Source organism: Asparagus officinalis, chromosome 2 (genome assembly GCF_001876935.1).
Source record: "Asparagus officinalis chromosome 2, Aspof.V1, whole genome shotgun sequence".
Taxonomy (NCBI): Eukaryota; Viridiplantae; Streptophyta; class Magnoliopsida; order Asparagales; family Asparagaceae; genus Asparagus; species Asparagus officinalis.
The window spans coordinates 7840416-7853599 of NC_033795.1; the positions used below are offsets into that span (position 1 = coordinate 7840416).

The window sequence follows — 13184 nt, forward strand, 5'->3', positions numbered from 1 at the left end:
CCGTGGATCTGTGATGTCTGTGTTCAATTTCGTCATCGAGTAGATCTCTCTCTCTTGTATGGCTAAATCTCACTTAAAAACCTACTCACTTCGCGCAATATATTTTCACTTGTTTTTCCATAGCATTTATATACCCTAAATTGTTTAAAATTAGCGTGTAAAATTTTATTTATTACGCAAATATGTCGAAAATTTATTCAAATATTGTTGCATGACATTTAGAATCAGATGGGATTTGAGCCAAAAACAAGCGATGAATATGTACAAGTGCACGCTAAGTGAAACTGTAAGATATTTAAGTGATGTTCGGCCTCCTTTATCATTGTTCCTTTTCGCAATTGATGATATATCTGTGTCCCATGTGTATTAAATTTCTATGTCTCATACTGAAATTATTTTGATATTCAATTAGTGTATTTAAGATTAACTTTAATGATAAAAATGTTAAGTACTCTAATTCAAATAAACAACTCTTGCATTTATATGTTTTTCTTGTTTGGCATTTGGAAAGTGAATGCTAACATATTAGTATCTAAGGGGTTGTTTGGTTCATTTCCTAGAAACCAAAGTTTGGGAGATTTGTCATGGGAAATAGGTTGTGTGATCCATTTTCATGTTTTCAAACTCATTTCATAACTTTTTGGAAGGAAATGTGTTTCCTTAAATTTGGGACCCATGACACTATTATCTTACTAGTAGATGGGTCCTATATGCACAACATCTCTTTTTTTCTTCTCTCAACTAAACACAAGAAAAAAAAATCAAACACATTCACATGAGTGTGTTGGGTATTTTGATTTTCTTTTCTTAGTTTCTCAGCCAACCAAACAGCTCCCAAGCCCCTTTCACTTTCTAAAAGAATTAAAGAAAGTGGACATAAAGTGAAGAGAGAGGAGAGAGAGAGAGAAAATATATTTTTAGATTTTTCACGTATTGTTTTACTTTTATTTGTCAACTTTATACTATTATTTTTCACGATAATAATAAAAAAGAATAAAAAAAAGCATCATATCATTTGTTAACTTTATCTTTTTTTTTTCTATTATCCATATAAGATTTCGCAAAATAGAAAGCACCTTTTTGAAAAAAGAACTTTCTATTTTTTTGCACTTTCCATTTTAGAATCCAAAACCCACTTTCCTTCACTTTTTCACTTTCCCCCACTTTCTTTAAGGGGCTGTTTGTTTGTTTTATTTTGAGATGGAAAGGGGGTGAAAACCTGCCAAAATCTGACATTTTGGTAGGTTTTCACCCAAAAAAAAAACAACCAAACAGCCCCTAACCCACTTTCCTTCACTTTCTCCCAATAATATTGTGACAACTCATCCCATCACATCTCATTTCTTACTTTTAAAAATAAACTAAACACAAAAAATGAGTCACATCAATCAACTCATCTAACTCACCTCACCCAACTTTCCTTCATTTTCTACCGTCTTTAAAAATTACTCACATCATCCAATAATATGGTGACAACTCATCAAATCTTATTAAAATTTTCTTTCATCACTTTCCTCCAAAAAATCAAGGAAATTAATTTTCCTAAGTATGAGTCACATCATCCAATAATATAATGACAGCTCATTTTCTCTCATTTATTTTCTTAGTTTTAAGAATGAACCAAACACAAGAAAGAACAAAAAATAAAGAAAGTAGAAGGAAACATCAAAAATTACTCATCTCATCCAATAATATGGTGACAACTCATTTTCTTCCTCACTTTCTTTCTGAATTTTGACGAACCAAACATCAAAAAATAGAGAAAAATATCAAAATTCATTTTCTTTCCCCCCACTTTCTGTAATTTTTTGCGAAACAAACATGCTTCTAGCGGAAATGAAACAAACAGGCCCTTAGTATCCGCTCGCCAACGTCCCCAGTATGTAATTAGCGTAAGTAAATACAGATGAACAAATTTTCACTGTAGACCCAAATGAACTTTTAATTACCAAAATCGACCGTTTTTTTATTTAATTACCAAAATCGACCCGTTTTATGCCATGTAGGCTTAATCATGTTTCCTAATTAGTCGGGGTTGCCAACCCTGACTATTTAGGAGTTATTAAACCCTAATTAGAAACCTTAAAACCCAATTTGTAATGCTCTAAACAGTCGGGGTTGGCAACCCGACTAATTAGGAAACGGGATTAAGCCTACGTGGCATAAAACGGGTCGATTTTGATAATTAAAAAAAAAGGTCGATTTTGGTAATTAAAACTTCATTTAGGTCTACGGTGAAAATTTGTTCAATACAGATATTGTATCGCACCCGACCGGCTACTACACGTGGCTACCCATCATCTCATTTAAACTCTGCCGGTATCAAAAAAATTAATTAAAAAAACCGTAAGAAGATATGTTACCCCCAAAATTTCCCCCCATTTCCCTCTCCTTTCGAGTCCATTTCTAATCTCGAAAGTATTTGAACTCTCGAACTCCGATCTCATCAAAATCTCAGATACTCTCTCCGATCCTTCACTCTCTTTCATCAATTAGGAAATTACCCCCAATTAAACGACTCCATCTTTGATCGAATTTGCAGAGGTTATGAGCACCAATTCGTCTTCAAAGCGATGCACGAGGAGGAGCTCCAGGGTTTCTCCTGCAGAGGCTGTCCCCAGAACTGCGGCTCAGAGTTCGCGCCCTCATCTTGAAGCCAGCGATGATGAGGTTCAGATGTGGTCCTCTCCGAGAAGAATTCCTCAGGTTTAGTTTGTTTATCTTTATTGGTTTTATTCATTTTTATGGTTTTCATACTTAATTTAGGGTTCTGATGAGTTCTTGAAAGGATATGATGATTGTTTGCCGACCCTAAAAATTTGGGATTAAGGTTTTCTCGAAAGGCAGTTCCTTTTTAAGGTTTTATTTTGGGGTTTTAGCCTTAAAACTTTCATATTTATAAGTTGGTCCCTTAAATCATAGAAATTTTTATTTCCCGCGGATTCATATGAATTACGCCAAAACTTTTATAAAAAAGATGGGATTGTTAGAAAAAAGTGTGATTCTTATTTGTAGATGTACATGTGCACTACTGCTCTTAATGAAAAAGCAAAAACAAAAACTTCAACTCCTTTTTTTTTATGTGGTACTGGCACACAATTACGCCAAATCGTAATGCACAGGACAAATGCTGTCTCAATTTATTTCTCTGAAGTTGAGTTCCTTGGATTAGATCTGTAGATAATACTTAATTAACTTTCCCATTGGTTTCATGATTAATAAGCAAACGCATATATAACATGCATTATTAGTAACTTGTTGAGAATGAATTCCAAACATGTGCATTGGATTGAAAATGATGTGATTGCTAGAATGTTTATTTCTGTTGATTTTGTTGGAATTGTTGCCTGAACATGACACGAGCCAGTAAATGTGTTACTATTGAAAGTAATCATGTCATCTTAAGCTTTCAAGTCATGATGTCATTTTTCATATTTTTGTGGAACATGGCCAAGTTTCCAACCATTAAAATACTAATCCTGTTAAATAACTGATTTCTCTCACCATGAGATATCTTTGATTTCTCACTTGAATAACTAAGATGAATTTTCTATTCATTGTGAAGAACTTTCCACTCACTTCTGCATATCTCACAATCGTCATGGAAAATCACTGATTTCTTCCATCCTGAACTTTCTCATTTAGAAATTGAGAGTGAATTATGGGGCATGTTACGTACATGTACATAAGAATATACCTGAGTCTGTATTTTTATCTCATGAAGCGCTTACTGATTGGTTGCCTTATATCTGTATCCTTTTTTTTCTGCTTTTCTTATTACTTCCACAGGCGAGGAATCAATCTAGGAGGAGAAATCGTCCTGTGATTGTAGTTGTAGATGATGAGAGAGAAAGTCATTCAGGGACTCGAGGTTCTATTACATCTCTGACTTTTAGTTTCTATATTGTATTAAACTTAGAATGTATCATTAATGTTTGAGTGCTTTTTCAATCTAATATGCTTACTATTAATACAACCATGAGGATTGTAGTTGGCCTTAGTGTGTTGGGGTGAGTGGAGGACCTTGTTATAAATGGTGGAACGAGTGTAAAAAATTCCTACAATGTTGGTTGCACACATCCAGGAACTTGTTCGCTTATATTTACTTTGAGTACTCTCTTCAATTCATGGGTTTCATCTCTGTCTTTACCTTGTCTTTCTAGTTTCATCTCCTGATGGACAACTGTCTTTCCTTTGGTCAAATAAAGAATCTAAAGATATGAGTTGTTTTGTTCTCTACCACCATTACATACACAAATTTAGTATTTTCTTCAATTTGTAGGCAAAGGTTTCATGTTTTCCTTTTGTTTTTAGTGGGTTGAATTGGGGATGGTGGCATAACTAGAGATTACTAAATTTTTAATAAAATTTCTGAAGAAAGCAATTAGATAACAACTGGATGAATTGTGTACTTCATCGATGTTTTGTGCCATAGCTCACCGGACAGGAAAGGCTTATATTATGATGACATCATGATAGACATATATGCTAGGTGACATAAATAGCTGTTGCTGCTATTATTTATTTGGAGGTAGTATTTATTTACTTTGATTCTTTTTTTATATGTGCGTGCTTCGTGATAGGTTTGGTTTCTTACTAGATTAGAAATTTATTTCAGTAATTTTAAAAAAAAGGAGGGAGGAGGAAAGTGAAAAAGGTACGTATAGAAAGAAATAGATTCCTTTAAAAAAATTGCTAACAATATAGATGTTAAGTTCTTTATAAAGTTGTGGATCTCATAATTGCATGCAACATGATATGTGCAATGTTCACTTTGGAGCCTTACTTTAGTAGGGAGAAATCTTCATTAGGTTATTTTGTTGTCTAGATGTTTATGCACAGTGGTATTTTGTAACTTGAATGGCACACATCAAGTTTGCACGGATAGGATTTTGGATCCAAGTCCTATCTTGAGCACTGTCATTCTCTCTGCACCATCTTATTGTCCTATCTGAAAGTACCCACTCTGTTGTGGGTTATGACAGGGCTGTCGCATTCGGGCGCCGCAGTGCCCGGCCCAAAACTGGGCTAACCGGAGCCCTGCCCGGCTGTCTTGTCCAGCCCTGTTTAGTATATATATATATATATATATATATATATATAATTATATATATATATATATATATATATATATATATATATATATTAGATATTTTTATATATAATTATATTATAATATGGTCATTAATGTGTATATATGTGTGTGTTATAAGTATATTTATATGTGTATATTATAGAATTATAATTATATAAGTATATGTAAGTGCATACGTATAATTATATATAAGTATATTGTATCTAGTATATATAAAAGTATATCATATAAGTAAACTGTATAACTGTACTTAAATAAGCATAATGTAAGTATGTAATAAATACATCTATAATATATATTTATGTGATTCTCTCTCTCTCTCTCTCTCTCTCTCTCTCAAGTTATAACTTATAAGTATATTATGTATATACAATACATTTACATATAATATATGTATATATAATATATAGCTGTATACTCTCTCTCTCTCTCTCTCTTAGCATGGTATAGATACTAAGATATAATAATATAAATATATATAATATAGCTAGAAGTATACTTATATGTGTATATTATAGAATTATAGTTATATAAGTATATATAAGCGCATAAGTATAATTATATATAAGTATATTGCATTTAGTATATATAAAACTAAAGTATATCATATAAGTAAACTGTATAACTGTACTTAAATAAGCATAATGTAAGTATGTAACAAATACATGTATAACTATATAATATGTATTTATAAATAAGTTATATATTTATGTGGTTCTCTCTCTCTCTCATGTTATAATTTATAAGTATGTACAATATATTTACATATAATATATGTATATATAATATATAGCTATATATATATACTCTTAGCATGATATAGATACTAAGATATAACAATATACATATATATAATGTAGTTATAAGTATACTTATATGTGTATATTATAGAATTACAGTTATATAAGTATATTATATAAGTGCATAAGTATAATAATATATAAGTATATTACATCTAGTATATATAAAATTATATAATATGTATTTATAAATAAGTTATATATTTATGTGGTTTTCTCTCTCTCTCTCATGTTATAATTTATAAGTATGTACAATATATTTACATATAATATATGTATATATAATATATAGTTATATATATACTCTTAGCATGATATAGATACTAAGATATAACAATATACATATATATAATGTAGTTATAAGTATACGTATATGTGTATATTATAGAATTACAGTTACTATATTATATAAGTGCATAAGTATAATAATATATAAGTATATTACATCTAGTATATATAAAATTATATCATATAAGTAAATTGTATAACTGTACTTAAATAAGCATAATGTAAGTTTGTAACAAATATATATATAACTATATAATACATATTTATAAATAAGTAATATATACTTATGTGATTCTCTCTGTCTCTCTAAGTTATAACTTATAAGTATATACAATATATTTACATATAATATATGTATATACAATATATAGTTATATAATAATTTGTAAGTATATACTAATACATACTTATATAAATATAATAAGATTAATCTAATTTTTAGCAATTTTTTACCAAAAAAAAAGAAAAAAAAGAAAAATGATCGGGCCGGCCCGGTCATTTTCATATGTAGACATTTTTAGGTAATTGTTAAATTATGGTTTTTTCATATGTAGAGATTTTTAGTTAATTGTTAAATTATGGTTTTTCATATGATTAACTGATTATTAATAAAGAAGTTATTTTTATCATTTTAATTTCTATGATTTTTTGTACTTGTAAATTATATAATTACAAGTGATTAATAATATGATTGTTTTTATCAAAATTTTGTTTAATTTTTTGCTATGTATTCTTGAAAAAAAAAATGAAAAAAATAAAAAATCGGCCCCGCCCGCTCAGGCCCGGTCCAGGCCCCAGTTTTGCCCGGCCCGTTTGGACTGGCCTAGTACTGATGGGTTTGTTTGTTTTATTTTTATTTTCTTTTCTTTTTATTGATGTGTGGGTTTCTTTTGGTTTTGTTTTTTTGGGTTTTTTTTTTTTTGTTTTGTTTTGTTTTGATTTGGTTTTTGTTTTTTTGGCGGGGAGGGCTGATGGTGTTGGGACGTACTTGTAGAAACAAGTAAGAAGTATGGGCGCTGGTTTTGTAAGTATTTCTGCACTTTAACAGGATCAGAGAATCACCTTAATAATTTCCTTACTGCAGTTTACTGAATTGCAAATTATATCCTGTCTTTTGGCGGATAAAATGGCTTCTGCAATTTTGCGCATCCACTGATCTACACCCATTTTCCTATTCTAATACACTGCTAACAGAAGTGTTAGTGTATCTCCTCCATTAGTTACCATTATTTATATGAATATTTAGCTTCTAGAATGCAAAGGTCGTGTTCGGTTTATGAGACACCTAATTGTGGCTTATTTTTGAAGGGATACGTGTAAATGGTCCTGTAACTGTGGCCACCGTCAATCATCGAAACAAGCGTCAAAGGATTCCACCAAACAGAACCATTATTAATTGCGAAAATTATCCAATATCTGAAGATGGTCCAAGTTCCAAGGTAGTATACACGACACTCGTCTTTGTTACCTTGTCTTTCCTTCGCTCGTCATATTTGACAGATCGATGTAAAGAAAAATTCCTCAAGGACCCAAAATATGGGACCAATATGAGGGACAAGTGAGGTGTCCCCCTCCTATTGGATAATGAGTTGGTCATCATTAATGATGGCCAACTCATTATCCAATAGGAGGGGGACACCTCACTTGTCCCCCCTATTGGTCCCATATTTTGGGTCCCTGTAGCAAAGCTCCGATGTTAATTGCTTCCTGATTTTTTTGCAATATCGCTTGTGATGACTGATGATTAGATAACTTCTGATTATATTTGTAGCAATCTGCATTGTATCAAGTGCTCTCATTTAGCCTTCCTTGTTCCTCTACTTCTCAACAATTAATAATTTTATTTGTGACAATTATATATTTATCTTCGTTTACTTAGTTTCATTCTAGCTATATCTTTTTTTTTTGTGTTATTTTTACTAGTTCTTTTTCCTACTTAAATCAAAGCCTGTATTGTGGATGTTTGATCAATGGGCTCATGGGCTCTGCTAGTGTTATCACTTGAATTCTGCTAGTTAACTATATGCAACACAGAGGATCGCCTTGTCACTTTTGGTAATTAAAATTTATTATTGCACTTGGTATTTGATGAACGGCAGAGCAAAAAAGTGAGCACGCCAGTGCCGGAAAAGGTGGTACCGAAGGAGCCAACTTTCGGTTGCCCTATTTGCATGGGCCCGATAGTTTCACCATGCTCAACATCTTGTGGCCATATCTTTTGTGAAGGTTGCATCAAGTCTGCGATCGAAGTGAAGAGGCTATGCCCCACCTGCAGGACCAAACTGGCAAAGAAAAACAGCTTTCACAAAGTGTTCCTTCCTAGCGCCACCAACGACTAGGTTGATTCCGGCTTAGGTTCTTCTGAGGGTTTTGCTGCAGTTTTGCTGCAGTTGGAAGCTAAAGGTTTCTTGTCTTTCATGTATTTTGTCAGTGTTGACCTTTCGTGTTCTGTATTCATAGCGTTTTCTCTTTTCCTTCTTTTTAGGCCATTTCATTCAATATGCAGTTGAAGCTCAGTATCTGTTTGTTGTTTGAAATGAATAGCAGAAATCATTAGTAATCTTTTCTCTTATATTTATAGTAATAAACCCAGTATCGTCTTTAATTTATTTGTATGAGGTTGTCACCCCATACTTACATCCAAGTTATATGATGGAGAGAGATGCTGAGATACAAGATTTTTCAGGGTGAACATGGTTGTGGATATGTTCCCGAATGTATGGTTAAGCACATGCCTGCATCCGTTGATGACGAGAAGTTGGTTTTGATTTGGTTCAGATTAGACGACGAGTGGTAGAGTTTGTTCTTAGTGTTGTGCATGGTTCTAGCTTTTGTTTCGGATATCCTCTGCACGCGATACGGATATGTTTGTATATGGTGTTTTACCAACCTGATCTAGTTTGATCTGCTCTAGGGTTGCACATGTTCTACACACTGCAAGCTGCAAAAGGAATTTGGTACCGAGCATAAGTTTTTGTGCTTGTTAGTGAGATTGTTCATTCTTATCCGTTTATTCAAATTGGGGACCATATTCACATGGGTTAGAGAATGGATATCATACACACACAAGTATAGTCAGTCATCTCTGAGCGTTCAGATCTTTTTTTCTACTCGAGGCAGCACGAAATCCCTTATACAACAAACGGATGAATGAACTTCTATTTTGTTTGTCCTAGTGAAACAAATTACTCCTTGACATTGACATATACGAATGTACTTTGCTTATATGTGTTGTAATCAAGGGTATTGTCTGGAAATTTCTGAAGAATGAGTAGATCGAAATGCCTAGCTAGAGTAAATTTCAGTTTGCATCTGGTAATGATCCAATAGTGTCATGAATATATTTCTACTCACTCGAGCTTATGCCTCACTTGGTATTGCGAAAACAAGCGTAATTGAATGCACATCTCCACTTTCCATTCAATCGTATCAAACACAGTTTTTTTTTTTTTTTTTTTTTTTTTTTTTTTGCCAAATGACACGTTATAGTGATAACCAACCACAGTGAGGATGGAAGTATTTTAAAAAAAAAGAAGAAAAAAAGAAAATGAAACAACATTCCATTTATCTCCTATCATACTTCAAGATACATTCTATACAAATTTTCTTTTTTTTCTTTATAAAGAACTCATAAACATCAAACTGTTGGCTTGCAGATGAACGCAGAGAAAACCAACACGTACTCCTACATGCAAACATCCAAATGCATGAACTCACAACAAATAGAACCTCACAAAGTTCAGGGGTTGTGATATTTAACAAAAATTAATAGCACGTCGTATCGTGGAGAAGCATCTGTTACTAATAATAGTAAGTACTTTATACTTACAAAGCCATTATATCTAGAAATATCATGTACGTGGTCAGGAGAGAAAAAGGGAGCAGGTTATATAACTTTGGAGAAGTATGAAACATGTGAGGGTTACAGCTTAAAAGAGTGAGCAACGCTAATGATGAGCAATGCTAATTCTGTTTGCTATGTTGTTGCTCCAGCTTTTGGCTCACATGGAACTTGCATGTGGACAGAAGAGAGGAATAATGGGTTTACATGTACATTCTCAAAATTTGACATTTTGCAGTTTTAAGTTTTATGGAATGATGGGTATGAGACGACAACTTATTTTGTTTAATAAGCTATTAATAGATAAAATGATGAAGTCCACACCTTTTGATGTAACCAGCAATGTGAGCCTCATGACATGCTATTTCTTGGTAGCTCAATTAGTGAAATGAGCAGTCACCTCATACGCACACACGAGCATATGTCTGCTCATAGACTCATAGTTGGAAACACAAAGTTGAGGTTCTTAGGAGGAAAAAAAATATAGTTTACCCAATTAAAGTAAAAGCAGAAATTGGAGAAGTTTGACTTGATCCAAGCCAATTAAGAGCATGAATTAGACCATAATATATGAATTTGGATGGCACATTTTGTCCTGTTAAAAATTTTTTATATAGTCGAATGCAAATAAGATTATTGCTAATATTTGGGATGTTGAAAACTTTGTTATATATATTAACTTTACCAAATTGTATATATTGAAATTTTCTATTTTATATATTCTCTCCACAAGTACCAACAAATTTTTTTGAATTCAAATTGAATTACCATTTTTATGATCTTGGAATTTTACAATGATGAAAAATATTAGAACGGAGTATCGTCTTCTCTCGTCAAAGGACTGATATAAGAACAACTAATCTATTTTGACTAAAAAATTTTTTATAACCAATCTCGTAACAAAAGCTCTATAGAAAACAATATATAATATTTTAACTAAATCTGGGAGGAAATTCAATATTTTTTAAGGAAAATATGGCTTTCAAAATTCAAATTTGGAAGTACTACCATTATTGGGAAAGAAAATTAAAATTGCAAGTTTTTCAACTAAGAGATATGAAAAATGCCTTAGGACCCAAAAACATGGGACTCTACATGGGATATTTAAGATATCGGCTCCCTATCCCATGATGAACAGTGCATCATAGGATAGAGAGCCGATACCTCACCTATCCCATGTAGGGTGCTATGTTTTTAGATACTCGTAGCACCACCCAAGAGATATACATGTGCAAATAATGCATGTGCAAATATGCGAAAAAACGTTCTTATTTGAGTTATTTCTTACAAAAGGAGCCCACCAATCCTCAGCAATAAAGGCACCCTGTATCGTACGAAAACTCTCTCAAAAGACTAGTCGTCTCCACCCATTTATCATTGAACCCCGCCACGTCTCTAAATTCTCAACCTCTCCACATTCCGCCATGAAAAAGGCCTCTCTATAACTGCAACTGATCTCCTCTCTCTTTCTCTCTGTTTCTTTTCCTGCAAAATTTGGACAGAGAACAGAGAGCTTTCTAGCCTCTGTAGCATGAGATTTCACTTGGGTTTGGGCTCAAAGGCCAAAAGGTTTCTCCTTTCTTCGCGTGCCAAGAAGAAGAAGTTGAATGGGGAGAACCCAATTGGGGAATTTGGGTTTAATAGCAAATCAGTTGTGGACTCTGGATTTGAGCACTCAGGATTTGGTACGTGATTTTTTTTTGTAAGTTACTGTGAAGTTTTTAATTGTGGCTTCTTGATTTAGTTTATGAGGAAAGGACATTTTATGATGCTTTCTTGTGGTTTTAGTTTGTTATTTTGTTACAATGGCTGATTTAAGTAAGTGATTGGTATTTGAAATTTAGAGAAATTTGCATTGTGTTTAACTTTAATGCACATTTAACATGAAAAAGTTCTGTTTTGTATAAAACAACTTTTATATTTTGTGATTGCGTTAGAAGGCCGAATTTCAATGGGTTGATAGGTTGAACAATTTTTCACTTTAGCCCTTTTCAAATTTTTTATTATTAAAATCGACCCTTTTTTCTTTTATTTACCAAAACCGACCCGATTTCTTGATTAGCGGCTTAATCACATTCCTAATTAGTCGGGGTTGCCAACCCCGACTATTTAGGAGGGTCTTAAACCCTAATTAGAAGCCTTAAACCCTAAAAATTAATATCCTAAATAGTCGGGGTTGGCAACCCCGACTAATTAGGAATGTGATTAAGCCGCTAATCAAGAAATCGGGTCGGTTTTGATAAATAAAAGAAAAAAGGGTCGATTTTAATAATAAAAAATTTAAAAGGGCTAAAGTGAAAAATTGTTCTAAAAACCCTATGAAAAATTTGCGTAACACGTCTTGTAGTTGGGCAGTCCAGTTGTTTTTAAAAAAGAACAATTTTTCACTTTAGCCCTATTTAAATTTTTTTTATTATTAAAATCGACCCTTTTTTCTTTTATTTATCAAAACCGACCCGATTTCTTGATTAGCGGCTTAATCACATTCCTAATTAGTCGGGGTTCCCACCCCCGACTATTTAGGAGGGTCTTAAACCCTAATTAGAAGCCTTAAACCCTAAAAATTAATATCCTAAATAGTCGGGGTTGGCAACCCCGACTAATTAGGAATGTGATTAAGCCGCTAATCAAGAAATCGGGTCGGTTTTGATAAATAAAAGAAAAAAGGATCGATTTTAATAATAAAAAATTTAAATAGGGCTAAAGTGAAAAATTGTTCCGTTAAAGTTTCAATGAGTTTGTGGTTGTGTTACAAGGGCTGATATAGTAAAGTGGTTGAAACTTGCATAATGTCTACATTTAATGTAAATTTAGGATAAAAAACATGTTTTTTTTCTTCTAAAAAATGGGTATTTATAATTGCTAAATATAAAAAAACAACTAAATTTGGATGACTATCAGGTAAGCTCCCATAACTTTCAAAATATCAGAAAACACCCCCTTGAGTTGGAGGTTTTAAGGGGGTATTCAGAAAACCACCCTGAGCTTTAAGATTTAATCAGAAAACCCCTCTAAGAGCGAAAAGCACAATTTTCATCGGCAAAAACGTCACCCTGCGTAATCTTGCTCACCCGTGTGAAAATTGTGATTAATGCTATATGGGGAGTTTTCTGGTAAAAAAACATGTTTTTTTTTTTGGTTGGTGGGGGGGGGGGGGGGG

General features: G+C 32.7%; 2 protein-coding genes across 2 annotated transcripts in view; both read left to right on the forward strand.

Moving 5' to 3' along the window:
* LOC109830116 (E3 ubiquitin-protein ligase RNF4-like) lies at window positions 2330-8792 on the forward strand. The gene is made up of 4 exons (XM_020397273.1): window positions 2330-2706; window positions 3790-3871; window positions 7492-7622; window positions 8283-8792. Exons 1-4 carry the CDS (start codon window positions 2548-2550, stop codon window positions 8520-8522), a joined length of 612 nt encoding a protein of 203 aa, XP_020252862.1. The 5' UTR covers window positions 2330-2547; the 3' UTR covers window positions 8523-8792.
* LOC109830117 (uncharacterized protein At3g27210-like) overlaps window positions 11378-13184 on the forward strand; it is a 4151-nt gene continuing 2344 nt past the window's right edge. The window contains exon 1 of the mRNA XM_020397274.1: window positions 11378-11709. Within this exon, the coding sequence (XP_020252863.1) occupies window positions 11556-11709 (154 nt within the window). The 5' untranslated portion in view covers window positions 11378-11555. The remainder of the gene's footprint in view (window positions 11710-13184) is intronic.